The sequence below is a fragment of the Coturnix japonica genome, chromosome 2 (genome assembly GCF_054131305.1).
Source record: "Coturnix japonica strain WE chromosome 2, WE-NBRP24, whole genome shotgun sequence".
Taxonomy (NCBI): Eukaryota; Metazoa; Chordata; class Aves; order Galliformes; family Phasianidae; genus Coturnix; species Coturnix japonica.
In genome coordinates this window covers 74,094,014-74,121,738 of record NC_140664.1, presented here as the reverse complement: position 1 = coordinate 74,121,738, position 27,725 = coordinate 74,094,014, and the positions used below count along the sequence as shown (strand labels likewise).

Below are 27,725 nucleotides of genomic sequence, written 5' to 3'. Positions count from 1 at the left end.
GGGACCTCTAGAGATCATCGAGTCCAACCCCCCTGCCAAAGCAGGCTCCCTACACCACGTCACACAGGTAGGCGTCCAGGCGGGTCTTGAATAAAAGTAATAGAAACCCAAGTCATAAATCTGAGATGCAAATTCAAACTTCTGCAAAGTTGGAGGAGACACCAAAGTCAAAGACTTTGCAGCAGAGTTCAAGAGGAACACCTGCAGAAAAATCAAAGTTGCAGCTTCTCCTTCACTCCTCATGGCTCAGCTCCCACCCTCCTTGCTAGCCATCACAACTGTATATGCATACAGCCCTCACAACTGTATATGACCCACTGTCATATAGAGACCTTGCCATGCGTGGGACATTGTCACCTCCACATATGGTAACAATGCTGTCACTATGTGTGGTGATACTGCCACCTCTGTGTATGGGGACATGGTCACCTCCGTGTAGGGGGACACACCACCCCCATGTGTGGAAACACTGCCACCCCCATATGTGGGGACATTGCCGCCATCATATATAGAGACATTTCCATGTGGAGGCATTGTCACCATCATATAGGGACTTTCTCATGTATGGGGACATGGCCACTGCCATCTGTGGGGACAGTGCCCCAAGGACATGACATTATTAACGGGAACTATGGGCAAAGCTCTGTGAGACAAAGCCCAGTGCCAGCTGACCTTTCAGTAGATCCCAACCACCACCTTCTGAACCTTCCCTCAAAACCAAGCTAGCATCCCACATACAGCTTGTTTTTTTTTTGCTGTGAACTGCTCTGGTGTTGTGTATGTACCCTGTCTGAAACTGTGTGCTCTGGGAAACCTTCAGCATCCTCTTCATCAAGAAAAAAAATTGCTTTTTCACAAGTGTAATTAATTATTAATACATTTTAGGAGGAAAACATCATGCATAGAGAGCTTGGAAGGCTGTGTCTGTGGAAAAGTCAAGGGATCTGCTAGCTCTCTGTGTCCCTGATCTGCTTAGTTGCATTAGGGGACAGACTCTAGCAAACCCATAGGACTGGATTATATTAGGGCGGGTCTCAGCTTGCATATTATTAGAGGGTTATTTGCCTTTGCCACATTCAAATGCTATTTTAAAATAGCATCAGGTGCTCTTTTTCAAGCAGGACACTGAGCATGTTCAGTACTCAGTCCATGCTCAGGCTCCTCAGCCTCAGAAACGTGTGCCACGTGCACTTGCTGAGTGTTAGCTGATTGATGCACAGGGAGGGGGGAAAAACCACAAACAGCTGCATCTGTCTACATGGAAAGGAAGTGAGAAGGCAATTGTCAGCATTACACAACTTCTAGAGCTCCTTTACTCAGAAAAGCACTCACTGGCGTGACTACTAGATACAGATTTTGGGTGTAGTCTCGACCCATCTGTGGTGGGAAAGAGCTCGGGGGAAGCTGATCTGACTGCTCAGAGAGCCAACGATTCTGCTGTACATGAAGGAATAATCCTTACAGAAGAGTGATGGGAAGAGCAGGAGGATGAATGTCCAAGTGGAAGACTCACTGATAGTATCCACCCAAAGCCAGCTCATGTCGGTAATGGTAAGAAGTGTTCCTCAAGCTCTCTGAGAAAACTCTGTGTTGCTGGGTGTGTGAATATAGTACTGTAATCAGTATGAGGATAAAAAGTGCTACCAGCTGCCAAATGCATCCTGAGGGTATAGACAAATAAAGAACATTCTTAATGATAAGTTACAGTCTAATATGTCTGTTAACCTTGACAGCAGTGGAAAAAAACTGAGTCTTGGCTGCACACTACAGACTCTCTCACCTCCTGAAACGTAACTTCTGGACTCTTCTAAGCTGCTACTCAAGTCCAACCAGTGTTTCTTGGCCTTTCCAGGTCAGGTAGCTACCAAAAGCTGTCAGGAGCTCTAAGCTCACTCCTACACAGCCAGTCACGCTGCACCAGAAGTGGCCACACAGCTTGGTCTCTTTTAAGAAAAGCAGTTCTGACAGTGATCCCTTCTTATCCCATTAGAAGGTGTTTAACATTCTCACTCCCTGCATTTCTCTTGGATATAAAACACAGTCTGTGTTCCTTATCCATAGTACTTTACCACTAGGCAAGAGGTCTACAGCTCATTAAAGATTAAATAATGTCCAGCTCTGCATTTACTACAGTTCCAAATGGCTGGAGAAACACCTTCCAGCATCATCACATCCTTGTATAAAAAACAAGAAGATCTAGAAACCAATTGAAAAGCAGAACACCTGGCTTTTTTGGGGGAATAACATGCATTTCTGTGACGCAAGAGCTGAAGAGCAGCACATGGTACAACAAAAGTTCAAATGAGAGATATAGCTGCAATTGCAGAAAAGACAGAGCTTCAGGAAAAAACATTGAAGGAACTCAATAAGATCGAGCTGTGCAGACCAGAGAGAGGAAAGGATAACAAAAAGTAATGTCTACCAAGACAGGCTGGGAAGATGGTTTCTGACACTGAGTCAAACAATGAAGAAAATTTGGGTAAGGCATAGAAAGAAGTGCAGAACAAATTAGCATGCTCCAGTTTCTCCTTAGTCTGAAGGGGGTTTAGCTATATGAAGGCCAGCTGCAGTAAACAACCCACAGCATACCACTTCATGCTGCTTATAACCCTAACCACACTAATTTGCCTTATTTTTTGTTAAATTAAATATATCGAGTCATATTTTACTACCCACAGCAAGCTTTGCGTCACATTAATTCCATCTTCATTGTCTTTTTTATTAGCTTAATTACTGCTTATAAAGATGTCTGCTTTGTCCAGAAAGCCATGCAAATAATTGCTGTGCAGCTGTGAGGGCCATTCTTGTTGTATCTGTGTAATTGATTTGACTCATAGCATGGAGATCTTATCCCTGAGAGAGACACAATGTGGTTTCAAGGTCAAATTTTGACAGTACTTCTCTAAGGTAATTCACTTACAGTTTTCTTTTTGGATGCTCTCAAAGTCAGGTGGGATGGGGCTCTGAGCAACCCGGTGTAGTTGTAGGTGTCCCTGTTAGTTGCAGGGTTGTTGAACTAGATGGCCTTTAAAGGTCCCTTCCAACTGAAATGATTCTGTGATTCTTATTCTGCTGCATTCAAGAGTGGCTGGGTTATCACAGAGACCTACATTGCCAGTATGGCTTTCATGCTTACTTCTGCCTACTGCCAGGCCAGTCCTGCCATGCTGGCTTAGCTCTAGGCCGCATCCTGCTGTTTGTGTCAGGCAAGCAGCAGCATTCTGCTTAGGAGGCATCCAGCGTGCTGGTGATAAGTGCCTTGCTGAGTCCTTTCTGCCAGTTGTTCTTGGCAAATAGAGTGGAGAAGACTATTGTTGTTGCTGGCTGTTATCTCTGCCTCTGAGACCACTTGGCAGGGGCACAAATCTATCTCTTTGGTGTGGAAACAAGCTGCTGGACGTTGGATGAATCAACTCATTAATAAACAAAGAGTTACAAAGGAAACGGGTATTGGTCTTTAGCAAAATAAGTGCATAAAAAGTTTATTGGATGCTGTGGTGTTTGTCCTCCCCAGCATGACACTGTTTTATCTCGGGTCCCAGCCTTCCTATTAAAAAATGGGGAAGTTAGTACTTTATCAAATCTTAATCGGCTTCAGTGTTGATATATTACTTACATAGCTTGGAAAGTATTTTCTGCATTGTTGCTGGTGAAGGTAGGTTATTTTTAGTTGCTACTTTCTATCTTTTTCTCTGTTCCTGAAGCTTCTCTGCATGATGCACCCCTGGTATGAAAAACCTACCACGTTCTGTCACTTACTTTATTTCCATTAAGGAATCCAAGCCAGATGCTCTAAGGCTGAGTCTGATGAGATGCCCTCATCTGCATGAGACGCTGTTGTGCAGAGAAGGGTGCTCAAAAATGAGGAAAGGTCATGATCAAACAAGCTGGAGGAATGTTTGCTGAATGGAGCCTTTCAAATGAAGGGCGGGCAATTTTCCCAGAACATTTCACCTGGAAAGAAGCAGTGAGTTAATAGCAGAGCACAGAAAGGACTAATCGATTGCACATTATGCAAAAATCAATTCCTTTAATCAGTTTCAAAATAGATGTAATTAGTTTTTCCTCCTGATTCTTGAAAATAATAAAGAAATGCAAATAGACATGATTTATGTTCTCTGCACCATTTGCTTATTACTCATTCTATACTCTCCGACTTAGACCTCCCAAGGTTTCCGTCTACATGCTTCACACTTCTACTTACTTTCACCATCATTTTCTTTTCCCATCTCAATCCCATCCCTTCTGAGATCAGTAGTCTACGTGAGTACACACCACATATCATGTTGTTGTTTTATTTTAGCATTGTTCTCCAATCTTATCATAATACTACCTAATTCCACATAATAATAAATCCTCATTATTTGCCCTCCAGGCAAGAACTGAAGAGAAGTTTTCACTTAGTTTCCCACAGCAACGTGCAAATCTACCTTTTTCCCTGGGTGGTTTTAGTAGATTTAAATTCTAGTACATGTAAATAGTCAAAATTGTTCTCTCGGTCGCTTTACTGCACAATCAAGCATCCAACATCATGCCTTTGTTAGGTCCTCCTCATCCTTTCTAAATGCAACTGAGTAATTTTTTGTCATGTGTTGATTTTGCCACCCCATCGTGTGTGTGCCTTTCCTCCAAACCAAATATTCGACAGCGCCAGCACCAGTACAAGACTTGGGGAAGTCTGCTTGACCTTACTTAAACTTATGAAAACATTGCATCCATCTTTTCCATTAAAGACTGAGACCTCCTGCTGTAAAGTAAATCAAACTGACCTTTTCATATTCATAAACAAACAAATAAATAAATACATAGAACTTGGCTCTGCCACCCCTGGCTTATCCTCTGAGAAAAAAAAAAAAACAACACAGCCCAGGATGAGGGGAGTGAAAAAGGAATACTAGAGAACACTTCTACAGTGTCCAATGCAGGAGAGGAGAGCAAGGTGGGAAATAGGAGGAGCAAACGTGCCCCCATTTCTTGGCTCTACCACTGTCACACTGCATGGCGACAGAGGGGACTGACCACTGCTCTAAGTACACGTATCCTAGAGATCTCCTCTCCGCTACGTGCAAACATACCCATTGCCAAGGAGCTCATGTGAAACGCAAAAAAACAAGTCATAAAAATGAAAAGAAATTAAAAATAATAAGGGAGGAAAAAAAAAAGTAAGGTTCAAATGCTCCAATCCTCCCAGGTATAATTACAGAAAATAACAACAAAAATGAGGTGGCTTCTGGCATTTTTGGTGTTCTGAGGCATTTACTGTTTTGAGTCTCGACTGCGGTAACGCGTAGGACGCATAAACAACCAAGTTGGCCAACCAGATGGGCACACGATCTGCTAATTGGGGAAAGTCTGCCCTAGGATCCAGCCACGGTTGACTGCAAAACAGCCCCCAGAAAGTCAATTTTTATTTCCTTTTTTTTATTATTTTAAAATACCAGCTGAGCCACTCATCTAGAAAATTAAACTAATATGCATTTGGTAGGGCAAAAGAAAATTCCTTTCTGAATATGTATTAGCTTTCATCACGTCTCTACAGCATTTAACAGCAAGAACTGCAGGGAGAGAACCTATAGGTTTGGTTTTAGACTTAGAAGCAATATATGAGATTACACAGGTCGTAGGAGCAAGACGTTACTCTTACCACAAAATGCAGGCTATCCAGAGAGAAATTCAGGGAACAAACAAACAAACAAACCCACCACCTTGGGAGGCACAGCACAGTTATGTGTTGGAAAGAAGTATGATTTCACACCTTCTGTTGAATAGTACAGAAAATAAATTTTCAGGCTTCTCAACTCAATTATCTGTAGTGTAAGAGTGGAATTACGTGTAGGTGAAGATTCTGTTTTCCACTGACATTAAAACATCCTGAACAGATAATAAATTCCACTGTAACAAGCTGTACATTTGCTTTAAGAGATAGACTGCCCATGGTTTCAGAACCATGTATATCCTACAGCATATTTATTTTCAAGTAAGCTAACACTCGAGTCAGCGATCTAATTTGTCATTTAAGTACTGCCAAAGATTTAGCAAAACATCTACACAGGTATTACTTATTGAGATCTCTGGTCATGCTTTTTCCTCTGTCTCCTGCATGACTCTAATGGAGCGAGGCTCTGATTTGCAGTCTGGGTTTAACTTTGTGCATGCCTAATTGCACACGCAGAGCATTATGTAGATAAAGCTGCATACTTGTAATCGTGAAAGGAGGTAAGTAAAATCATGTTCCACATTGTAAATCATGACCTTTTGATTAAACATCTGTTACCAGCTTAATGGCCACTCGAGGTGTGTTAGCAATAGGAATTGTTTATTACTGCTTTCTCCTGTCAAACTTAGGAGGGAGCTGCAAGGAAGTAAAAGAATAGTAGCTGAGAGAAGCAGACCACACAGCCCTACAGCAGGGTGGCATCCCATCGGTCTGAGGTCACTTGAAAAGAATGGGGCTGAAGCCTGTTGAGCTCCACCAATACAGCTGTGGAAACTATTAACCAGGTTGAATATAGGAACCAAAGCAAAAATAGCAGTGACACCGTCATATATCCTTGTTTCTGCATCCAGAGCTGGCAGGTAGGAAAGAAAAAGAGTAGACTAAGTTTAGCCTCCTACTGTGTTTAGGTTGTTCTATGGGCTGTATTTCACAGGTAGTTCACCCTGTCCAAATGATTCCTTGTAGGTGCTGAGTCCACCTGAAGATGCCAAGTACAAAGTGGAGCTCAAAAGAGCAACAAAAGAAAAACATAGAAAAGCGATATGATAACGTGTATCTTCTCATTGAATCAGAATGATGACCTTTCAAATTCATTAAACATAGTTTCCATATTTCCCACTTAGGGCCACTTTCTCCAAACTTCATCCAGAAGAAAGAATGAGAGCAGGTGCTGTTGGGAGCTTCTGGATTTAACAGTATTTGATTTGGATGTGCACCGTGTTGCACAGTTTTGCAGGTGTAGGACGAATATAACAGACAAAGGTTCCCTGTGCTACCTGGCTAAAATCATAACCATAGAATCATAGAATGGCCCGGGTTGGAAAGGACCTCATAGATCATCTAGTTTCAACCCCCCTGCTATGTGCAGGGCTGCCAACCACTAGACCTAAAATGCTTCCCTTTGAATCAAAAGGCACATTTCTTCAGAAGTATTTTCCACCTGCTTGGTTTTCAAGCACAAAAAGCGAGCTCTTCAAGTGATCAAGAGCATCAACTCCCCTCCCAGGAGCAGCACTACACTTTCTTGTATACCTATACAATATCTATTATGTGATTCAGGTTTGCAATCCTACCTGTGAACTACTCCAACTGAATTAAGTGATGAGTAAGCTCATAGTCACACATGACAAACAATCTGTACAAGCAGTGTCTGAGCTCATATTGACTTATCTCCTTCACATTGACCAAAAAGCGCATGAAATAAATGCAGACAGTAGATGCAACCAGACATTTTGGGCTGAAAAGATACCAAGATAATAGCAGTAGTAACTGCTTGTATTGAGATGCAAGGTAGGTGAAGATCTTTTTTCACTACTTAATATTTTCAGTTTATTTTCCTCTTACGGTGCAGTTCACTTACTGTTTTCAGTTTTATTTAACAGAGGTAAATTAGCAAGGTAATAATACATGTATACACATATGCATCTGTATTACGATTTCCTACCCCTGAATAAATTCATTTCAGGGTGCTTTGCTGTCAGGTTCCTGTTCCTCCTCATGCAATTGATGTAGTTGCTGCTGAAAGCTCATTAAGAAAGCAACTCTGCCTGTCGCCCGACAAAGGAGGATATAAAAGCGCTCCATTGTTCCTGCTCTGCAGAAAAACAATGTGCCACAGCCAGACCCCGCTCCCAGTCGTGCCAAGTGCGCACTAATTTATTACCTCTGGATGTCTGATTCCAAGTGAAGGAAACTGGAATGTCATACCTTCATTCAGAACACCATCTCATGGAATTATTTTTTCCGGATTCCTGGGAAGTTGAAATATTTAAGAAGAATATCAGGAACTGTTGTTTTAGCCTGTTTGGTGAGTAGATAATTGCCTTCCAACTCCACTCTTTCAGGAAATGATGTGAGTGTTACATTGTTCCTAGACGGGGGCAGCGATGTTTTTTAACGAGACGCATACATATATATATTTTTAAAAGAAACAAAACACAACAAAAACACGCAGCCTAAGCCGCTGCACCGGCCCAGACTGATTGAAGCTGGTGCAGATAAGAGGTTGGCCCAGACGACTTGTCCGCATTTCAAATAACTAAGAGCATTCTTTAGCGGGGATGTAAGCAACGCTTTTTGTTGAAGGAGAAAAGAAGTCCAAAACAAAACCCTTTATGATGTGGGAGTAAAAAGCTCATTATGTTAAGTGATATCAAACATGACCAGAAGAGGCCCTGGGGAGAAATTACACTTTTTTATTGGATTCCCTGGGACAAACTAGCCTGGGAACTTGAAAGCACAGGGAACGTGCACGTGGAAATCACGTCATCTATGAAGAATAATTTCTTAGCGTGTGAAAATTATTTGGACATAGTTTTCAGCTAAAGTTTCTCTTTATGGCAGCTATTTCAAAAGGACCATACTGAGGCAATGACCCCGTGGTAGCACTGATACAATAGCTGCTGGATAACCTCCTTGCGGAGCTCTATGCACTTAGTCCAGCCCTGTGTCTACAGGGAAAAAATAATTAGCGGTGAAACTCCGAACAAGAGGCTTAAAGCTGAGCATCTTACTTAATTTTTATTGAAGACAGTCGCAAAATTCCAAGCCAGTTCTCGAGTTCCAGTTTAACTTTTGCTAGTAGTAAAACTCAGACTCGAGAAAGCATAAAGAGGAAACCACTATTTGGTTTTTAGGAAAGGCTGCAAAGGGCAAAAGGAGTGGCATACAGAAACCCTGTCTTGACTTGTCATGCCCTGCTTTTACCATGGCACCTCTCTGCAACTCATCTTTGTGGACCTTTTTGGACTCCCTCTAGGAGATCCCTTTCTTTCTTGAATCAAGGAGCCCAGAACTGGACACAGTACTCCAGATGCAGCCTCACCATGGCAGAGTAGAGGGGGAAGATCGCCTCCCTTGATCTGCTGGCCACTGTCTTTTTGATGCACCCCAGGAGACCATTGGCCTTCTTGGCCACCAGGGCACACTGCTGGCTTATCATCAACCTGTTGTCCCCCATGACTCCCAGGTCCTTCTCTGCAGAGCTCCTTTCCAGCAGGTCTGCCCATAACCTGTACTAATGTGTGCAGTTTTCCCTCTCAAGGTGAAAGACACTGCACTTGCTCTCACTGAACCTCATCACATTCCTCTCTGCCCAACTTTATCCTGCTCTCTCCATCATTCATTTCCTCCCTTCTTAAGCATCTGGCCAAGAAATAAAAAATCAATAATTAAGTAGCCCTGGCACGTAAAATTCTGTTAATGGTTATCTTAAAGGAAATGACTTTTGCTGTACCACCTGCAAGTTGCAGCTGCACAGACAGATTGTAAACATGAAACATCCCTGTCACCCCCTGCATTTACAGATATTTTTATGATGAGAAATGGCAGCCTGTTTTTGTGCCCTCTTCACCTGGATAGGTGGACACGAAGAAAGCCTTTCACACATAGAATGAGCCAAAGGCACTGTGCTACACGGGCTCTCTGAACAGCATTTGTTTTCCATGCTCAGAACATCCCAGATGACACCTTCAACACACACATGCCTAATGCAGTGAACACTTCTCAACTTGCTCAGGACACAAATACTGAAGTCTTGCTATCTCTGAGTGCTCCTTGACTACAGAAAACTAATTAAGTCTTGCAATGTATTGCTGGCTCGTTACTCTGAAGAACCATTTTTTAACCATTAAACTTTGATAGTTTAAATGAAGATTCCTCCTTAGGACTCCAGGCAGTAATAAGCTGTTCCAAAACCACGCTGCTAATTGTACTACTGTAATGTTTTCGTACCATTTTTAACCTTGTTTGGAAAATACTGTCTATGTTTGGAATTCTTTCAAATCAGTACATTGGAGCAGTGTGCAGTATTTCCTATTTATGCAATTCAGGTTAGAAGCTTGCTAGATGACATAGCAAATATTGGAACAGGTTTAGAGACATCTGGAGAGGGGATTTTCAGGAACCGGAATTTCTTTAATGAGGGATAAAAACATCTGGAAAGGACAAAATTGGGTCCACTCACAAAGGGCTTCCTATGACCTCAAGTAGTCTGGAACTAACTTTCCAGAAGCTAAAGCTACTGAAAAGTGCAGTGCACGGACTAGGACACACGTTGCAAGAGGCACTTTTGCATACCATGGTTTGGGAAAGCACTGGCTACATGCCATCCTACAAGCTTTGCAAGGTGTGCTTGAAAATTTACCTTATAATTAACTCGAAAGACAATTAAAAATGCTTACTCGGGTCCTGCGGTGCAAAAACTAAAGTTTTTTCCCTCTGAATACAGGGACAAGGTGTCACAAAATGCTGGACAAATGTATGGATTGTGCCCCTCCCAGAACGTTAGTAACGAGTAACGTGCAAAGTTACAAATAGCGCCTTGGTTCTCACCCGCTGCCATCACATTAGAAGGAAGAACATCTCGAGCTGGAAGAGCCCCACGAGGATCACGGAGGTTAACTCCCAGCTTCACACAGGACTGCCCAAAATTCAAACCATACGTTCAGTACGACATCTGTTTAAAAAGAAATAAATAGATAAAAGCAAGACAATGATACGCAGAGGCTGGTCTCCCTGTATCCACCCAGTGAGTCATTAGGGAAGAGGACTGAAATACAAGGCTTCACTAAAAATTAGATTTAAAGTAACTATAAATAAAAAATTGAAGTATGGTGTTATCCATTATTCACTGTGATTTGCTTGAAAGACCATACAGAAGGGGTCAGCTTTTTCTTCACTATCTATAAAATTGAACTTTCATATGTATTTGTAGTGTAGATTTAACCCAAAAGGTGTTTTGGAAGGCACTCTGAGTCCTCTACTGGAATCCTAAATCAGGAAGCACAAATCTGAGCCCTGAATTTTCAAAGGTAAAGTTGCCAGGACTTCTTCATTGCCACTTGGATTACCGGGCTCTTCCTGAACACGAGGGATGTCTTCCAAACCTCTGCACTCCCGGCTCATTTCATTTCTCTATATTTCAAGCAGATTTCTTAGCTCCTCCTTCAGAAACTTCAAGAGTGGTGGGACTTTGGCTTAAGTAGACAGACACAAACACAGTTTATGATGGCTCTTACTCTAAGTGCAGTCTAATTAATGGAATATAAGACAGCAAAAGTCTACAGTGGACACCTGTTTTTCTTTCTACACACAAGACTTTCCTACTCCAGACTAACAATGCAAGTAACTGCATGCCCAGTTGATTCATAAAGACTTATTAGAGACTTGACAAAGCAAGATAACATTGTGAGTAACATAGAACTCTATAGTGGTGATGTAGCAAATATCTTCTTGTTATCATGAAGAAGCGTGTTTCTACTTTGCTCACAACTACACAGAAAACTGCTGCCTAGAAAACTGCAGAGGCACGCAGTTCTTTTCACCTCTCAGAATCAGAAGTTACCTACACATACAGTATCGTATTTCTGTGGGTTGAAAGAAATCTCTCATAAAGCTCCCCTTGCGTTAACTGTCCCCAAACAGATCTGAAGTCTTCCTGCCTTCTGCTTTCTCTCTTAAATGTCTGATAATTGAAATTTCACAAGAAGCACAGAATCACAAGGTTGGAAAGGACCTACAAGATCATCCAGTCCAACCACTTTGCTACCACAAGCCACTAAACCATACCTTGTAGCTCCTCATCCAGACACCTCTTGAACATTGCCAGGAATGGCAACCGCACCACCTCCTTGGGCAGCCATTCCAGTGCCTGACCACTCTCTGAGAGAAGTTCTTCCTTATGTCTAAGAGAACTACTCACTCTAATTCTACTGAAACAGCTGCACCTGTATCTACCTCCAGATTATGCCAGATCGTGTCCAATACAATATAAACTGTAATAACCGCTCTGAGTATTCAGACAAGCCTATCTTACATAAATCACTTTAAGAGTGACACATGAAGAGTAATGGAGCAAAATACTCCTCATAAATGATGTCTTTCTTTCTTTCTTTCTTGTTTTTTAAATTTAAAATTATGTGGTTTCATTCACTGAATAACTCATACTTACACAATATACTGAATACAACGGAACACAAATATATAAACTCTCCCTACAACCGGCTTCAAACTTTCCTTGTCAGGCTTGCACTGACACCTGCTGGGGAGTATTTGTAAATCAAAATCCAAAGCCTTCAGACACAGAAAGCTTTCCAACTCAGGAGGGAACATCGGTTCATTATTGGGATTATTTACAATTTAATTTGACTACTAAGAAGAGTCATGATGTTCAAGAAAAGACTGAGAGAGCCATAAACTAAAATGTCAGACGATGTGCCAGCTGTCACAATGGAATTCATCTTCAGAAAGTGTTTATTACCCATGATCAGTATAGAAAGAAGCTGAGTAAGAGCAGATCAGTCAGCAGATTAAGTCCATTCCTTGCTAACACTAATATGTGACAGACCTTGAATATAAAACATTCCAAGGAGGACCATCTTGGGATTTATTTAAACACTGAGAATCCATTCCATTTCCTACTGGAATCCCGTGCAAATCCATAACAAGCTTGAAAAGCATTAAAGCCATCCTCAACACTTTTAAAGCTGTGATTCAATTTGATCACGTAAATACTGTAAGTGAAAACACTTTCTTCATGCACCAGTGATATAAAACAACTTTCAAACCACTCCTTCTTCTGTTTGTTTCTACTTCTTTCAAGTGGTAGAGACTATTGAATAAGTCTCTACCACTTGAATATTGAATGTGTAGCGCAATCGCGTCCAGTCTCACTTTGCTAGAGAACGGTCAGATACACTGTTTCCAACATTAATATTTAGAAGAAGCTTTTCAAAGAACCCGGAGCACAAATCCCAGAAGTTTTTGGAAATACTTCTTTATTTTCCAGTGGACATTCAACTTGCAACTTGTATCATTGCTTAAGAGCCCTCATATTGACTAAGTACTAAAAGGTACAGCTCCAGTGCAGTTAATTAAGTATTGAAGACTTAATAAAAACAATCAGTGCAAAAATAAAATGAATTCAATATACAATTAAATGCATTTTGTTATAAAGACATTTGGGCTTTGAGCACATATACGTTAAGGAATCGGGTAAGAGAGGAGCCTTTTTGAGTTTGTTCTTAAAACAAACAAAACTATTCCACACCCAATTCTAAAGACAGGCAGGGACTTTTTAAATAGAAGAGCTTCGTTATGACAATCATAAACAGGTGCATAAGCTGAGAAATATCACAGAGATCACTTTCTGTTCAAACAGAGGTTGTTCTTAAGGAAACCTCCCTGTTTTTCAGGTGGGAGATACCTGGGAAACATCTGTGTTTTTCCCATCCTCAACAGAGAATTAACAACATTCCAGCACACCCCACTGTCGGCAAGTTCTCTCTTCGTCCAGATGCACAATGATGATTGATGAATCTGTCGTGCCTACAGCAGTGGGCAGACCTGCTTGGCAGGAATTCAGTGTTATTGAAAGAAATCTCAAATACTTATTCCATCTCCTCTGCTAACTTTAATCACGCTATCAACGTGCTGCCAGGAATGGAGCCTTGACACCGAGCCATAAAATTATACAAGCAACCGTTGTTGGCATATTACTATTGCAATACAGGTAAAGGGTAAATTCTGTTTATTTTTACCTGTTTCCATTCTATATTGGACACCAGTTAAATTACGGAAAGATATTTCCTGTATTACCGGTTAGCTTGCAGCAAATTTCATTACAGTACTATGTCTCATTTTGCTTAGTTAATGAACTGATTATGTTAACTTTCTTCAGTTACACTGCTGTTAAAGGCAAGTTTTAAATAAAGGAAAGCAGTAAGAGAGCTTCATATGCTCCCTATGAATAAAGGACTAGTAACCAAAAAGATCGGGACTACAAGCATTTTACCATTAACCTGATCACATTTGCTAGGCTGAAAAACAAACAAAAATCTTTCCTCAATTGCTTTATAAAGTCCTCACCATTTTATCTTAAGTAAACCAACAGCATGTCAAATATTTAAGGTAGATACTGTACTAGCTAAAAAGCTAATACAAAGATATGTTTCTTGTGATTAGTACTGAGCTTGTTTTGGCTTTGATAAGAACACTAGAATTGATAAGAGATCTGTAGTATTTACAGGGATGGAAAAAGATTCCTTGTTCGAGCTCATTTACCATTTCTACGTTAGCAAAAACCTTTTAAATCTCAGTTCCACTTCAAAATACTGACCACAGAAATAATAAGTTGGGATTGTAACTGGATTTAATAACTATGCTGAGATCTTTCACCACTGAAATTTCAAAGTTTATCCTTTAAAACAAGTTGGTTTCCCCAAAATCTATAAAAAGAATTTACATTTTTCCCAGTGAATTCTCAGCTAACTATGGCTGGAACCTACTACACCCACTTTTTGGGAAAGGGCTGTGGCTGCACAGCATGATAGTTAACATTAGGCTCTGTTTTCCCAAATGATATGATACACTATGCAAATTGAAGAGAATTCCAATTCGCAACTCCCTGAGCTGATGTAGTCACACCGTATAATTTCCAGTTCCACCTTCCAGTAAACTAAGAAATACCGGCATTCCACTCGCCCTTAACAAAGATAGGCACTTAAGTTGAAAGTATGTGTGTATTCCTTCCCATACAAAACATGTGGAGGAGATTCTCCTTTTATCTTACTTGGTTCAGCTTTCTGAAAGAATCTCAACTTAATTCAGAAGCAATCGAATATTGGCACAAAACCAGCAAACAAGAACAGAAAGGTCTTAAAAGGAAACATATTTGGCCAGTTCCTTCTCCATCTCGGAATACTGCTCTCTGAGACGCTCCATAGCTTTTCTGTGCTCTTCGTCCACCTCTTCTCGCTTGTTCTGTTGTTCTTTCAGGAACGTCTCCCGCTCAGCGATGCGCTTCTCATCGCCAGCCATTTTCTTATCAGCCTGAATCTGAGAGGAGAAAAACAGAAAGTTTTAGCAGTCATTTCTAGATCTATACACGAGATTTAAATAAGGTCATGAGACCTAATCTTAAAGCATCTGAGAAACTGGGTTTTCACTGCAGTAGAGGAAATAGGAAAAAAAAGAAGCAAAAAACCCCAAACCAACAAAGCATAAAAAGAAAGTGAAATAAAAATCATAAAGCACAGTCAATGCTAAAATGTTTATGAGACTTTTAATTATAGCAACAATGATACCTTTCCTGCAGTCTGGTGAAAACTAAGTAAGTGGAAAGATACTATAAAGATACTAGCTGGCTTCTGTTACTCTCTTACCTTTTACTTCCTGCATTTACACCTTTGACTACTGACACAGTTGTAAGTACTTTAAGTAGCTGATACCAAACCAGATTGTCTCACAAAGACCTTCTTTTAATATGAATACTAATCTTGGAATGGAAAAAAAGCCAACAGTATGAATAGACACTCCTCCACCACCCCATTCACACTACAAGAAGCTGACTACTGGACTCGGGGAGCTCACTGTTGTGGAGCTCACTTTCCTGCTCCTCTTTTCTTGATATTGACTGGTTTCCTCTCATTTGTCTCTGCTGAGTATTTCACACAATCAATTTGTAGCTTACATATCGACAGACCTGCAAAACATTTGTTTTCTAATGGATGACAACAGTAAGAAGAACGAAGGGTCTCTGGAGATTTGTAGCATCTCAGAGATACTGACACACAGATTTGCAACTGAGTTAGAAACGAAAGTTCATCACAACTAAAATAGTTGTTAACGATTCAAACTCTGTCTTCTGTATGCTGTCACCAACTCTGCACTCAGTAAATGTTTAGTACAATTCTGAGCAGCCTCCAACATTTACTGGCCTTAGTGGCTTAGGTTTGAAAGGAAAGAAAATTTCACTCCTAATACAATAAATACATCCCAGTGAATGATCATTCATTCAAAACTGAACACGAGGTAAAGATGCCATTCACACGAAGAGTAGTCTGTGTTTTGAGATGTTGGAATTGAATGATTTTTCTTACAGAATCTAATTCACATATCCCAGCTCACAAGACGGGCTCGATATTACAGAGCTACAGAATACTTCAGCTTCAATCTCTTATGATTTCCTTAACTAGGAGGAAGTTTTTTACACAGAGGGTGGTGACACACTGGAACAGGTTGCCCAAGGACACTGTGGATGCCCCATCCCTGGAGGCATTCAAGGCCAGGCTGGATGTGGCTCTGGGCAGCCTGGTCTGGTGGTTGATAACCCTGCACGTAGCAGGCATTGTTCATTGTGGTGCTTTTCAACCCAGGCCATTCTATGATTCTATGATATGATTCCATGAATGTGCTGGGCAGCGTATGCCTGCATGCTTCCAAACAGAATTATTGAAATAAATGGGAGAATGCAGTACCCTAAAAAATGTTTACAGTGTTTCTTGAATTCTTCTCTGGCTTCCCTTACAAGCCTCACACAGCTTGAACTACTCACTAAATATTAGTGATATGAGCAGGAGGAATACCCAACAAGACAGAGGATCCAATTAATGCTTCTCTGAGTGACACTCCTGTAATCACAGATTATTTCACACCTTAAGTGAGAACATGGCAGGGAAAATCATCAGCATCCTTCTGTCAATTGACTGATACTAATAGCAGAAAGGAGTTGTATAAAAAGAAAACTAGTAAAGGAAATCTTCAAATTCATTCTACTCTTAAGATGATTTTTTTTCTCCAAACCAAATTATCTCAGAAAGAAAAGTAAGGAAAGAATATTTACAATATTTACCCTTGAATGGTTGAATTGCAGTGACAACTTATCAATAATTCAAAAAGATTCCTACCTGTTACAACCCACATTTGGAAAGTTTCAAAGCCAAAAACTCTTACTATACAAGCTTAAAGAAATATTACATATCCTGAATAGCTATTAGCATTGCCCCAGTGCATATAAATTCTTCGAATGGAAAAAGAGCCAATATTCTCAAAAAGAATAGTTTCCATTCTTGCTAAATGAGTTCATTTTGTAAGTCATAAAACTTCTTCGCAAACGTTTACTTCAAACAAGCAGTAGCAGAACTACAAGATGAATTTCCTACTTCAGCCTTCTACCAATATCTACAGTAGTGCTGGACACAAGCAAACTTTGTCAGGGTTCAGCAGCGCGCTATTCACACAGTGCTGGTATTCAACTGCAACTGGACTGCCCATCTTCATTGATTACAAAAAGGAAAGAAAAACACAGCTATCGGCTTACATAAATCAATGCACAGCCTATTTTGTGTGATGGCCACAGAAATGTCTCCAGTTTTCCTAAACTACTACCTGATTATAAATAAAACCGCGAGGAAAAAGATAACATTGAAATACAATCGTGAAGGACTAATGGGAAAACATGAAACTAATTTCTTGTATAATTTTCCAAATTTTAGATTCGAAGCACATGTATTTCAAATGAGCGAAGTGTAGCCAGCTGAAAAGATTCCAATGATTCGCATGTTCCTATAATATAGCCCTTCATTAAACAACCCATCCACAAGTGAAAAAAAAATCTACGCTTCCTTTTCAACAAGCAATATATATAATATACTCAATGTTCTCAGCTAACTAGGAAAGATTTACATTTCCATTCTGGTAGGTTAGTAGGTGTTTTTTGTTCCACAGAAAATAACTTTTCTTATTTGAGCTTTTCCTCTATGTGACAAATATTATAGTCTGAGCAAGGAGGGGAAATAAAGCAAAGGAAATAAATTAAACAAGAAAAAAAAAACGTTTCCACACATGAGGAGATTGTGATCCACTCAGTTTAGCCCTCAAGCACATACACTGCTACTCGAATTCTATAATTGCAAAAATCACTTCAAACCTTTTACTATAAGTATACAGGATACAGAATAGTTTTTAAGATCTGCTACAGTGAAGGCAGGTGCACTTGTTGTAGAAGCATGCAAGACTTTTCCTTAAATCACATTACAGAAATCTATCCACTCATCCTTTACCTTCCTCTGTTCACGTTCCTTCTCTTGTAGCTTGTGGACCATATCATTGGCAGCTTGCACTGAAATAACAAATTGCAGTTATCAGTCTGCTGTTTTAAATCACAGGGAATATTGCCCAAAAGAGACTTAAAATACACAAGACCACTGTATGTCCATATGTCCAATATTGTATCCCACTGTGCCATTAACCTCTGAGAAGACAAAAAAAACCAAACAGATTTAACCAGTACCTGCATAAAATATTCTACACTGCCAACTGTATGTAAGCATATCACAGATACCAACCCTTGCATGTTCTAGAAGCTGAAATTAGAAAGGCAGACAAGTCTTCCTGTGACCATATTCCTTAATGCTGCAGACAAGCTGGAGTGTGTTATCTAGAGTGTCACAAAAAAAACCTTGCAAGTCAGTATACAGGAATGTTTAAGTTCTTCTTCTTTGTTTTTTTTTTTTTTTTTTTTTTTTCCCTCACAAAATACAAGAATTAGTAAAAACAATCTGCATGGAGAACATCTTTATGCTGGACTCAGCCTCATCTACTGAGATTGTCTAGGAAAACACACCAGTGGAAATAAGGACTTGATTCCTACATAGATTTCTCCCCTACTTAAATGATAAAATAATTAATGCCAAATTAAATTAACTAATTCCTCAAAAGCAGTCATCTTCCTCACTAGCACAGCCTAGTATTGAAAAATACATTACTCATTTATCATCAACTTAAAGACGTATTTGCTGGTGACTTCTCATTCTAGGAGGAAGGCTCCTGCTCTCCAAGGAATTACAACTACAGAGCAGATTCACTGCCCTTGTAGCTACAGAGCAACCAGAGAGCCAGGAAATGGATCATCTCTTGTGGAAAAGGCTGAGACACTCATGTCCACTGCAATACAGAGCAAGTGAAAGTGGTGGCAGACTCACTACTGCCCATCCAGTTAGTCCTGACGTTTGCTTACTGCTTGCTTGGGGCTTACACTTGGGATGTTGGGAAGATGTTACCAAAGTTCATGTTCTGTCAGGATGATGCAGATCCCAGTGATACTGCAGAAGTGACTTCAGAAGTATCAAGCATGACAATAGGACTCTGAAAACAGTGGTCAGGGGTACAGGGGTTCTGGTAGTATTCTCCTAAACTTACTGGTGACAGGGATTCAATGGACCCTGTGGGCTTACAGCTGGAATCACTCCAAGTGTGGATACCTGAAGAAGGAAGCACCGTAAAGTAAAAGCTCTCAAGACTGTTCCAAGGGTTATCAGCAAGCTGAAATGGCACTACACATGCATGTAGTATGTACAGGAGTAGTCTGAAGTCTGTGTGCAGAGCTACCACCTCACTGAGATCACAGAGGCATGTGACTCGCACACTGGGTAGATGAAGAAGAGGAGGGGAAGGGAAGGGAAGCTGCTCATTAAGTGAGTGAGCAGCTGGTACACACAGTGCTTGCATAAATGAGCAAGGAGCTCCTTGCCTGAATTCAGATATAAAAAGGATGTGACAGGATGTAGAAGCAGGGGCAGGTGGCCGAAGAAGAGTATGTGGTTGCTGCTTGATCTTCGAAGGGACATGGCTAGGAAAGCCAAGGCTGACCTGGAGTCAAATCTGCTGAGAGATATGAAGGCAATAAGAATACTCAAAGGAAAAACAGAAGAATGAAGACTAGGGAAGATGCAAACCCTATGCTGAATGAGGGAAAGGCCAAGGTACTCAATGCCTCCTTTGCCTTAGTTTTCACTGGTAAGACAAAGGCATTAAAGCATCCCAGCCCCCTAAAACCAGAGGGAAAGTCTGAAGCAAGGAAGACTTACTCTCACTGGAGGAGGACCAGGTTAAACAAACTGAAACCACATTCAATAGGACATGGCAGGTTGTGTAAAGTAGTGCTGAGAGCTGGCTGATGTCACTGTGAGGCCACTAGCTTTGAAAGGTCACTTCAACTCTGAGAGATTTCTGAGAACTAGAAGAGAGGTATGGAGAACTACTGGCCAGGCAGCCTCACCTCAGTCCTAGGTCAGTGTCAATAATGCTTTTAAAAGTATCTCCAACAATATCCTGGATAACATGGACAAGTTTACAAAGTACGGGTTAGGTAAGTGGACAGCAAGGTGGTTCAAATACTGGCTGAATGGTCAAGGCTAGAGGCTGTGATCAGCAGCACAAAATTGAGAGAAACAACACATTTCACATCTACCTATTAGCAAGTTTTGTTTCAAATTAAGCAGTTGGCTTTCTGTTTTCCAGTGGAAAAAGTAAGAAACTTGAAGGTCACAGCACAGTGTTCATGCAACAAATCAGACACCTGAAATATATATATGTATATATAAATCAAATATATAAGTATATATATACGAACTCAGGATGGTAATTTCCCCACAGGAATCCAAACTATTTACACCACCCCTCAAAGTGTTGCAATGAAGCAAATAAGAAGCAACTTGCTTACATCTCTGGAACACTTCACTGAGGTTGTCCTGCATTGACTGCTCACACTTAGGAAGAATGTTTTCATTTGTTTCAAAGATGGTTTTCTTCAGGTTTTCAAGTACTCGGAGCTCTCGGAGGCCACGTTTCTCCTACCAAAAGAATTGAAAGAGACTGAGTGGCTAAAGAGAAATTCCTTAAGTATTCCTTAAGTAAGTAATGCTCCTTTCTTCACACTTAAGTGAAATATAAGAATACTCTGAATGGTGCTTCTGATCCTTGTGGGAAAAGTTGGTATTTATAACTAAAAAACACTGCGTGGAAAAATTTACTGTTTTGCTTTGAGAATTTATGGCATATTAAACCAACACAGATAAGAGCACGAAAATACTGGATTTCTGTAAATCGCTTGTTAAGGAAGAATAACACAGCAGTGATTCTGCTTTCTTGATATCTGATATTCTAAATTCAGTATGTCATAACGTCAACATAACGTCAAGTTAAAATGCTTTTACTGAAACAAAACAGCAAAGACTAAAAGCTAACACAATGCAGAAGCTCACGATTAGCTGGAAGAACAAGCTCTTGCTTTACCATTTACACTCTGAATATCTCATTTATTGAAGCCAGAGCACAGCTTCCACTCTGAATTTCACCACTACTTTCCATGAAGCAAAGGAAAGGACACTGGATCTGCTGGACCTTGCTCCTACCCAGTCTTTACTCCTCTTCAGAGCTGTCAGGTTGAGTTGCACAGAAGTAAGCCTGCGCTCAAAGCTGCTGATCATAATAGGGCTCTTTAAAAACTCCCTTCCTAAGAGAAGCCACATCAAACTAATTACTACATCCTTTAGTCTGCTTACGAAAGTCAAAGAATAAAATATCATCATGTGACTTTCAAACTTACGTAATAAAGATCTGAAGAAAGTTTAATATTCACAAACTTATTTTACTAAACCAGTACAGAAAGGAAGAAGATCTGGCTGAAATACCAGCAACAATCCAGGAAGAAAAAAAATATAACAATTTGTGTCTTTTTCTTTTTTCAGTCAGCCCTGCAGAGAAGAATCTTGAAGCAAAGCTCTATTTTCTGGACTACTATTAAAGAATGTGGGATATGAAATCTTAAGAGTAAGAAGTCACTCTTCCGAACAGGCTTTTGTGACACAAGAATCTCCTTTTTCTAAGGTTTTGCTGCCACCTTGTGGAAACGGCATTACACATCCCAAACAAACATACATAAAAGCAACTTTTACACCTTCAGTACTTCAGCTTTATTAACAATCAGATACCACTCATTCAATTTTTAATGACCTTCTCAACTGACATAAGGTGGTGTTGCTCTTCTCTCCCAGGAATACTATTTTATTTCATGGCACATGAATGAGAACAAAATTAATTTACAACTGATCTAGCTGACTCTATCCAAAGCACAAACCTGCTTCTTCATCAGATGTAATCCTATGCCTACCAGCAACAACTGAATTTTGGGGGTTTTTTTTGGGTAATAAATGCATGTTAAATCTTTTTAGAAGCTGTCATATGTACATAATTTGCTTCAGAAAGACCTTCCAAGTGTGTGAGGTCTCAGACTCAAGGGTAGGCACCATGAACGATACAAATACTTACTTCAAATTCTTTAACAAAGTAACGTATTTCTCCCTGAATTACAGGTCTGTGATCCAGGAGTCTCGAATAGATTTCCCCAACATCTGGAAGATGAATGAAAGTCAATTTTCCTCTCACGCTCCACACTTGGCTATGAAACAAGGCAGTACATCACACATAACTGCAAGAGGCACTCCAAATACACGCAAAATGGTGTTTGTATTTACAATATATAGGTGTATGAAAAAGAGGCCTGGCTCTCCAATAAAATAACCCCTCCTCCCGCCCCACTACCAACCCCCACACATCCCCGCGGTTCTCCTACCCTTGATGATGGGCTGAAGCAAGGTGCTCGCTGTCGGCACCTCCCGTTTTCTGTCGCCGGTCAGCGATAGAGACAGGGGTAAAGGCAGCGGCAGGGCCGACCCGCTCCGGCCGGGGGACGCGGGGCCTGCCCCGCTCATGGCGCTCGGCCCGCCCCGGCGCGCAGCGTGACGCCATCACCGTGTGACGGCGGGCGTTGCTATGGTTGATATGATCCTTGTTTCTTACTCAGCCCTTTCTATCTGCAGCACTCTCCCCTCAGTCCTACTCCGCATTGCTTTTATAGGTAGCAGCAATAGGCTGAGGTGGGGAACAGGATTTTCTTTGTGTTAAGCTATTTCAAGAGACAAAAAAAACACTCAATAAACTGAGCCCTGCTGTCAAAGTTCAGAAACTACTTGCTTAATTAGGCCTTATATGTGAATTATCTACAAACTTCCTAAAGTATTACTTCTCGGAAAGGGTAGTCAGGCATTGGAATGCACTGCCCAGGGAGGTGGTAGAGTCATCGACCATGGGAGAGTTCAAGAAACGTCTGGATGTTGTGCTGATGAATATGATTTAGCCGGGAACTATTGGTAATGGTTGGACTATTCTGTGATTCTGTGATTCTGTGACTAGATGATATTCTAAGTCTTTTCCAACCTTGATAATTCTGTGATTCTGTGATCTAAACTCATCTTTGAACATGAGTGAATGTGGTTTTTTAAATCATTCTTCTCAAAAATCAGTCCCAACCTATGCAAGGCTCCATTCAAACAGTAACACTTCCCCAGTGTTACATGGGGAAGCGTTGAATACTTCAGCTAAATTTACCATTACACTTAACAGAAATTCATAAAACGGTTTTTCATACATTCACTGTTTCATAGTCTGTAAATATTACACACTAATTAGTCAATGACTAACAGGGATAAGTATCACTGAAAAATTGATACCATTATCAAATATTACCAATTGATATCACCGTTTTTTTCCCCCAAGGTAACCATCACTTGCTAACCTACAGACCAGTATTTATAGTGCTCCAGAGCACTTCAGTACTTGACAATCACCAGATGACATTAGTGCTTATATTTTAATAGTATCTGTAGGATATTCCTGCTGGCTTGACGCCCACCAGCAATTAGGGGTAGAATCGTTTGGAGGTTTATTTTATCACTGTCCAGCCTAGCTACAGTGCTCCTCAAGCACTACTCCATCCTTCAGACAAGATATTTCCCCCTCCAAGCCGTATGTTTCAGCCATATCTTATTTTCCAAGGAAGAAATCCTGTAGCTAATAGGGTTTATAACTACTGCACTTCTAGGAAAGTCTTTTTTTCCCCCCATGATGAATAATGTCAGTTTCAGAATAAGGAGACTGCAAGAAGAGCAAATCCTGTGACAGATCAAGGCCTTGTTTTCTAGGCCTACTATCCTGAAACCATTTCTCCCCTTTGTTTGAATACTCATTATTATTATTACAGGAACATGCTTTATTTGCTGAATTAATGCCTATTGTCTTTTTTTTTTTTTTTTTCCTCTTGCTCTCACTGCCCTCTCAAGCTTATTCTCAAAACACATTTAAAACGAATAGGGAGGACTTGAAAGAGGTGATGACTATAAAAAGACAATACTTGTGGAGCTCCTAACCTGTCAGTTTGCAGGCAGTAGCCATCAAGTCACAAAAATATGGAAATATCTATGGCTCGGAGCATGAAAATCAACATATGTAGTCATCATGTGTTTTTTTGGAGGATAGGCTAAACAAACTCTGTCACTTCTGCCTTGCACTGGAACCCGCTTTCTCTTTTAGGGATCACTCTGCCGTTTCCTATTAGCATTAGCAGTGCTTCGAATTGTAAAACCTTCAGATTAACATGCCGAATCCTGTCATTTTTCCCACAGGCTGTCTGGCAATGATAATCCACTAAAGGATTGTTTCATCCGCGTGGCGGTGTCCAAGTCAAACGCTGGCAACAGGCGGGGGAACCCAAACCTGTTGAGGCAGAATTCTGCCGCCATGTGTGGAATCGGAGCGACAGGCTGCAGGGGTGGGAGGCAAGGGACACGCTATGCCCAGGCAGGGCAAGTCCATGGGCTGTGCCTGTGATGGAAGACCACGACTGCCGTCATGATAGCTGGAAGTTTGTGGGCCATGCCGCCAATCCTGGCCAGAGCGGGCCTGGGGCTGCGCTTGTTGGAGCGATGCCTTGTCAGATTAGCCACACGGCTGCTGTGTGCGATTCTCAACCTGGACAGACAGGCCTGCCAGGCAGAAACTGCTCAGGCAGATGATGCTGGGGAGGACAAAAATTATCCACCGCAAGACCAAGGAGACAGATGACACCCAGCAGGAATGGCGAGCCAAATCTGCAGAATCCACAATACAGCTGGCTAGCCCTAGGCTACCTGCCTTTTTGAAGTGGAAGAGACATCACCGATGAGCTGTCAAATTAGATCACCAGCCTGGAAACACTGGAAGAGATTTAGTTCTTCCAGAAGAGAAGGGGAAGTATAATAGATGAAAATCTTCCTAAAGGGACCAAGGTAACGTGGGAGGGGAAGGGGGAATCCTGAACATGCAACAACAATGAAAAATTACTAGCCTCTCTCCTGCCTGCATTGGAAAGATGAAGCTGGCTACATTACGTGGCAGCAGGAATCACTGTAGTCACTACCAGCATGAGAAATAAGGGCGATGCCTGCAGGAAATGTGCACATAGCAGCAACAAGTAAGCGTTTCTATGAAATCAAATTCCTGCCCAAATTGGTGATATCTATGTATGTCACCACAGAGCTGGAGCCTGGAATAGTGCAAATCTAATATTCAGAATACTCAAGACATGCAACAGAGGGATGCAGAGACCCCACTCTAATGCTAAAAGCTCAGTGCAGCAGAGGCACATGATGCCAACTCCCCCTGCATTCTTCTGCTGTGACATTTGCTAGTATTTGTGCACAGAAGATGCACGGAATGCAATTCAGTTTTGAAGGACCAAAACCAAAAATGAAGATTGCCAAGCACACAAGCATACACCGAGATGCATGGTGAACGTGAAACCTCACACTTCTGTTAGGGTAGGGATGGCAGCAGCATGATCTAATTATAAAGAAGAAATACTGCTCTTGCTGAGAGGGAAGTATTAGATGTAGTAATTCATTAAACCACTCCATCACCGTAATTATACTTTGAACTTAAAAGACCATGAAACACACTAAAGATTAAAAGGAATGATAAAAGTGAAAACCAAAAGGAAAAAAATTAAATAGGCTTACAGATCCCTCCTCTTAATTTCAACTCCACCAAAACAACAAAAAATTCCTTAATTGGTATAAATGTACACTTATAAAATCAATTTATGGTCACACTAAGTCAAACTTACCTGGAGAAAAATCACGATAACCTATTCCCTGCTTGAGCATTCATGTAGCAGACAAACCATAAACCACAGTTCAACTGTAGAGATACAAAAAGAAGATGCTAGCAGATCAGAGAATATATAAACTAGAACTCTGGATACAAGAGCTTACACAGGATTTTTATATAATATATATAACAATTTTTATAGGTTTATCTGTTCCTTCATGTTTATTTCTCTCAACAAATCCCTTTCTAAGTACCTTGCCCTACTGTTCTGCAAAGCCACAACACCAAGGTATAGAGTTTTGGCTATCGCATTTTAACCAGGAGGAGAAAAAAGAAGCTCAAGTTCTAGAGCAATCTTTACCTGTAGCATTAAAGGTGTATTATATTTCACAAATAGAACCACATTAACACTTCAAAGTTACATTTTCACATAAATGAGCTAATATACATGAGCATATTTGAATTAAGAGTACTCATGTCTGTTTTAAACCTGTCTCAACTCCCTGCTGACAACTTGGGATCCACACCCATGCTTACAAATCTGTTACTCTTCTATCAGCTGTAACAACAGTACATACAGTAAACTTTCTCTGTATGTGAGTGAAGAAAAAAGAGAATAGTTAATTTGTCAAGATACTCCAATAAGCTATGACATCTGTTGGGAAGGTTAGGATGCATCTTAAAAAAATAAGTCTCCCATTTTTAGGGCTACTTTCTTACATAGTAATCAGAAATTAGCAAATTCCTGGGAGAAGGGCTACTTCAATTTCACAATACTTAGAGGGTGCTGTAGGCTATGGAGGAGTACAAGAGAAAAAGGATTTAAAGGACGTGAAAATATAGCCTCTTACAGGCTAACAACTAGGATATGTCAGCATCCAGGTTCTGTGCATTTTACCCAAAGAATCACTGTTGACTCAGTTGATTTCAACACCTTACTCAGAGCAGATATTGAAGAAAAATAAACTTGTTTGACTCAACCACTTCTACTGTTAACCTGAAGCAATACCTACAGTATGTGCCTGCCTTGTAGGTAAACCACTGATAAAAGAAGTTTAAAAAACATGTTACACATTAAAACTATTATCAACATTTCCATCAGTTTTGATTCTGAAAAATGTAGGTGTCGGTTTATCTGAATGGCCAGTTTTTTTTTTGTTTTGTACCTGGCCGAAACTGGAACTACTTCATTTGTTTAGTGTAGCACAGGCCCTCTTGAATTGTTCATTCCTACTTACCTCTTCTCTATAGCCTTCCTATATTAAAACCAAAATTTTCTATAAATCACTGCTGCCCAATTTTAAGTCTATGCAAGAACTGCCCTTGAAGACTTCTAAGTTCAGCTGAACTTTGACTTCTCACTTAAAGTTACTCATGCAAAGACAGGTAAGAATCATCAGTCTGATCTATCCAACACAACATTTGAAAGTCTGTTTGAACATGGCTTGCTTGCATGCGACGGCCAACCTGGCATTAAGGTGAAAAAGTCAAGTCAAAGTGGGGTAAGTGTAAGATTCTACTGAACACTTACAATTATCATATTTATTTCACTGTTGCTGAAAGGTTGTCATGCTGTACTATCTCACCATATGGCAACAACCTCAAGTCCTAGAGGCACATACTTAAAAGACCATAACATGTCAGGCCCCTTGAATAAATTAAACAGAACAATTATGCAAAATAATAATACTGCAATGATGAGATACATTAACAAATGAGACTGCCACTGTTCATGAAATGCCATGAAAATAAATTCCACACATCACTGCGGCCATCAGCATCATCAAACTGTGAAGCAACAGAAGTAAAACAACATCGCAGTATTTACTGTGCCCTTCAGCAACAGAAATTTTCAGAAAAGAAGAAGAGGTTGCAAGGGAAGAAAGTCACTTTTAGTAATATCCAATAAGAGTATAACAAACTACTACAGAAATAGACTAGCAAGGGGCTCTTTTGTTGTTTACGA

The 27,725-nt window shown here is 40.6% G+C and overlaps 1 protein-coding gene and 1 long non-coding RNA gene across 6 annotated transcripts; one reads left to right on the top strand and one right to left on the bottom strand.

The window, feature by feature from the left end:
- Window positions 1-85: 85 nt before the first annotated feature.
- Window positions 86-13,423, top strand: LOC146761948 (uncharacterized). 3 transcript variants are annotated; one of them, XR_014942776.1, is made up of 3 exons: window positions 140-1,551; window positions 7,683-8,024; window positions 10,446-13,423. It is a non-coding gene; the product is annotated as an uncharacterized LOC146761948 (long non-coding RNA). The 3 variants fall into 3 exon arrangements; XR_014942777.1 differs by having other exon boundaries at window positions 141-1,551; window positions 7,818-8,024; XR_014942775.1 differs by lacking the exon at window positions 7,683-8,024 and having other exon boundaries at window positions 86-1,551.
- Window positions 12,977-22,565, bottom strand: BLOC1S5 (biogenesis of lysosomal organelles complex 1 subunit 5). 3 transcript variants are annotated; one of them, XM_085537768.1, is made up of 6 exons: window positions 22,410-22,565; window positions 22,106-22,188; window positions 20,499-20,628; window positions 19,196-19,257; window positions 18,058-18,116; window positions 12,977-15,052 (listed from the first exon to the last, which is right to left on the bottom strand). In XM_085537768.1, the coding sequence occupies exons 1-6, from the start codon at window positions 22,546-22,548 to the stop codon at window positions 14,989-14,991; spliced, it is 537 nt and encodes a 178-aa protein (XP_085393894.1). In that variant the 5' UTR covers window positions 22,549-22,565; the 3' UTR covers window positions 12,977-14,988. The 3 variants fall into 3 exon arrangements, with proteins under 3 accessions (XP_085393894.1, XP_015710119.2, XP_085393896.1); XM_015854633.3 differs by lacking the exon at window positions 19,196-19,257; XM_085537770.1 differs by lacking the exons at window positions 18,058-18,116; window positions 19,196-19,257.
- Between the last annotated feature and the right edge of the window lie 5,160 nt (window positions 22,566-27,725).

Excerpts from the sequence above, each read along its gene's own strand:
- BLOC1S5 (XM_015854633.3), bottom strand. The coding sequence starts at position 22,548 with ATGAGCGGGGCAGGCCCCGCGTCCCCCGGCCGGAGCGGGTCGGCCCTG. Across the intron at positions 22,189-22,409 it reads GCTTCAGCCCATCATCAAGG|ATGTTGGGGAAATCTATTCG; the intron begins GTAGGAGAACCG and ends TTCATCTTCCAG. Across the intron at positions 20,629-22,105 it reads ACTTTGTTAAAGAATTTGAA|GAGAAACGTGGCCTCCGAGA; the intron begins GTAAGTATTTGT and ends TTCTTTTGGTAG.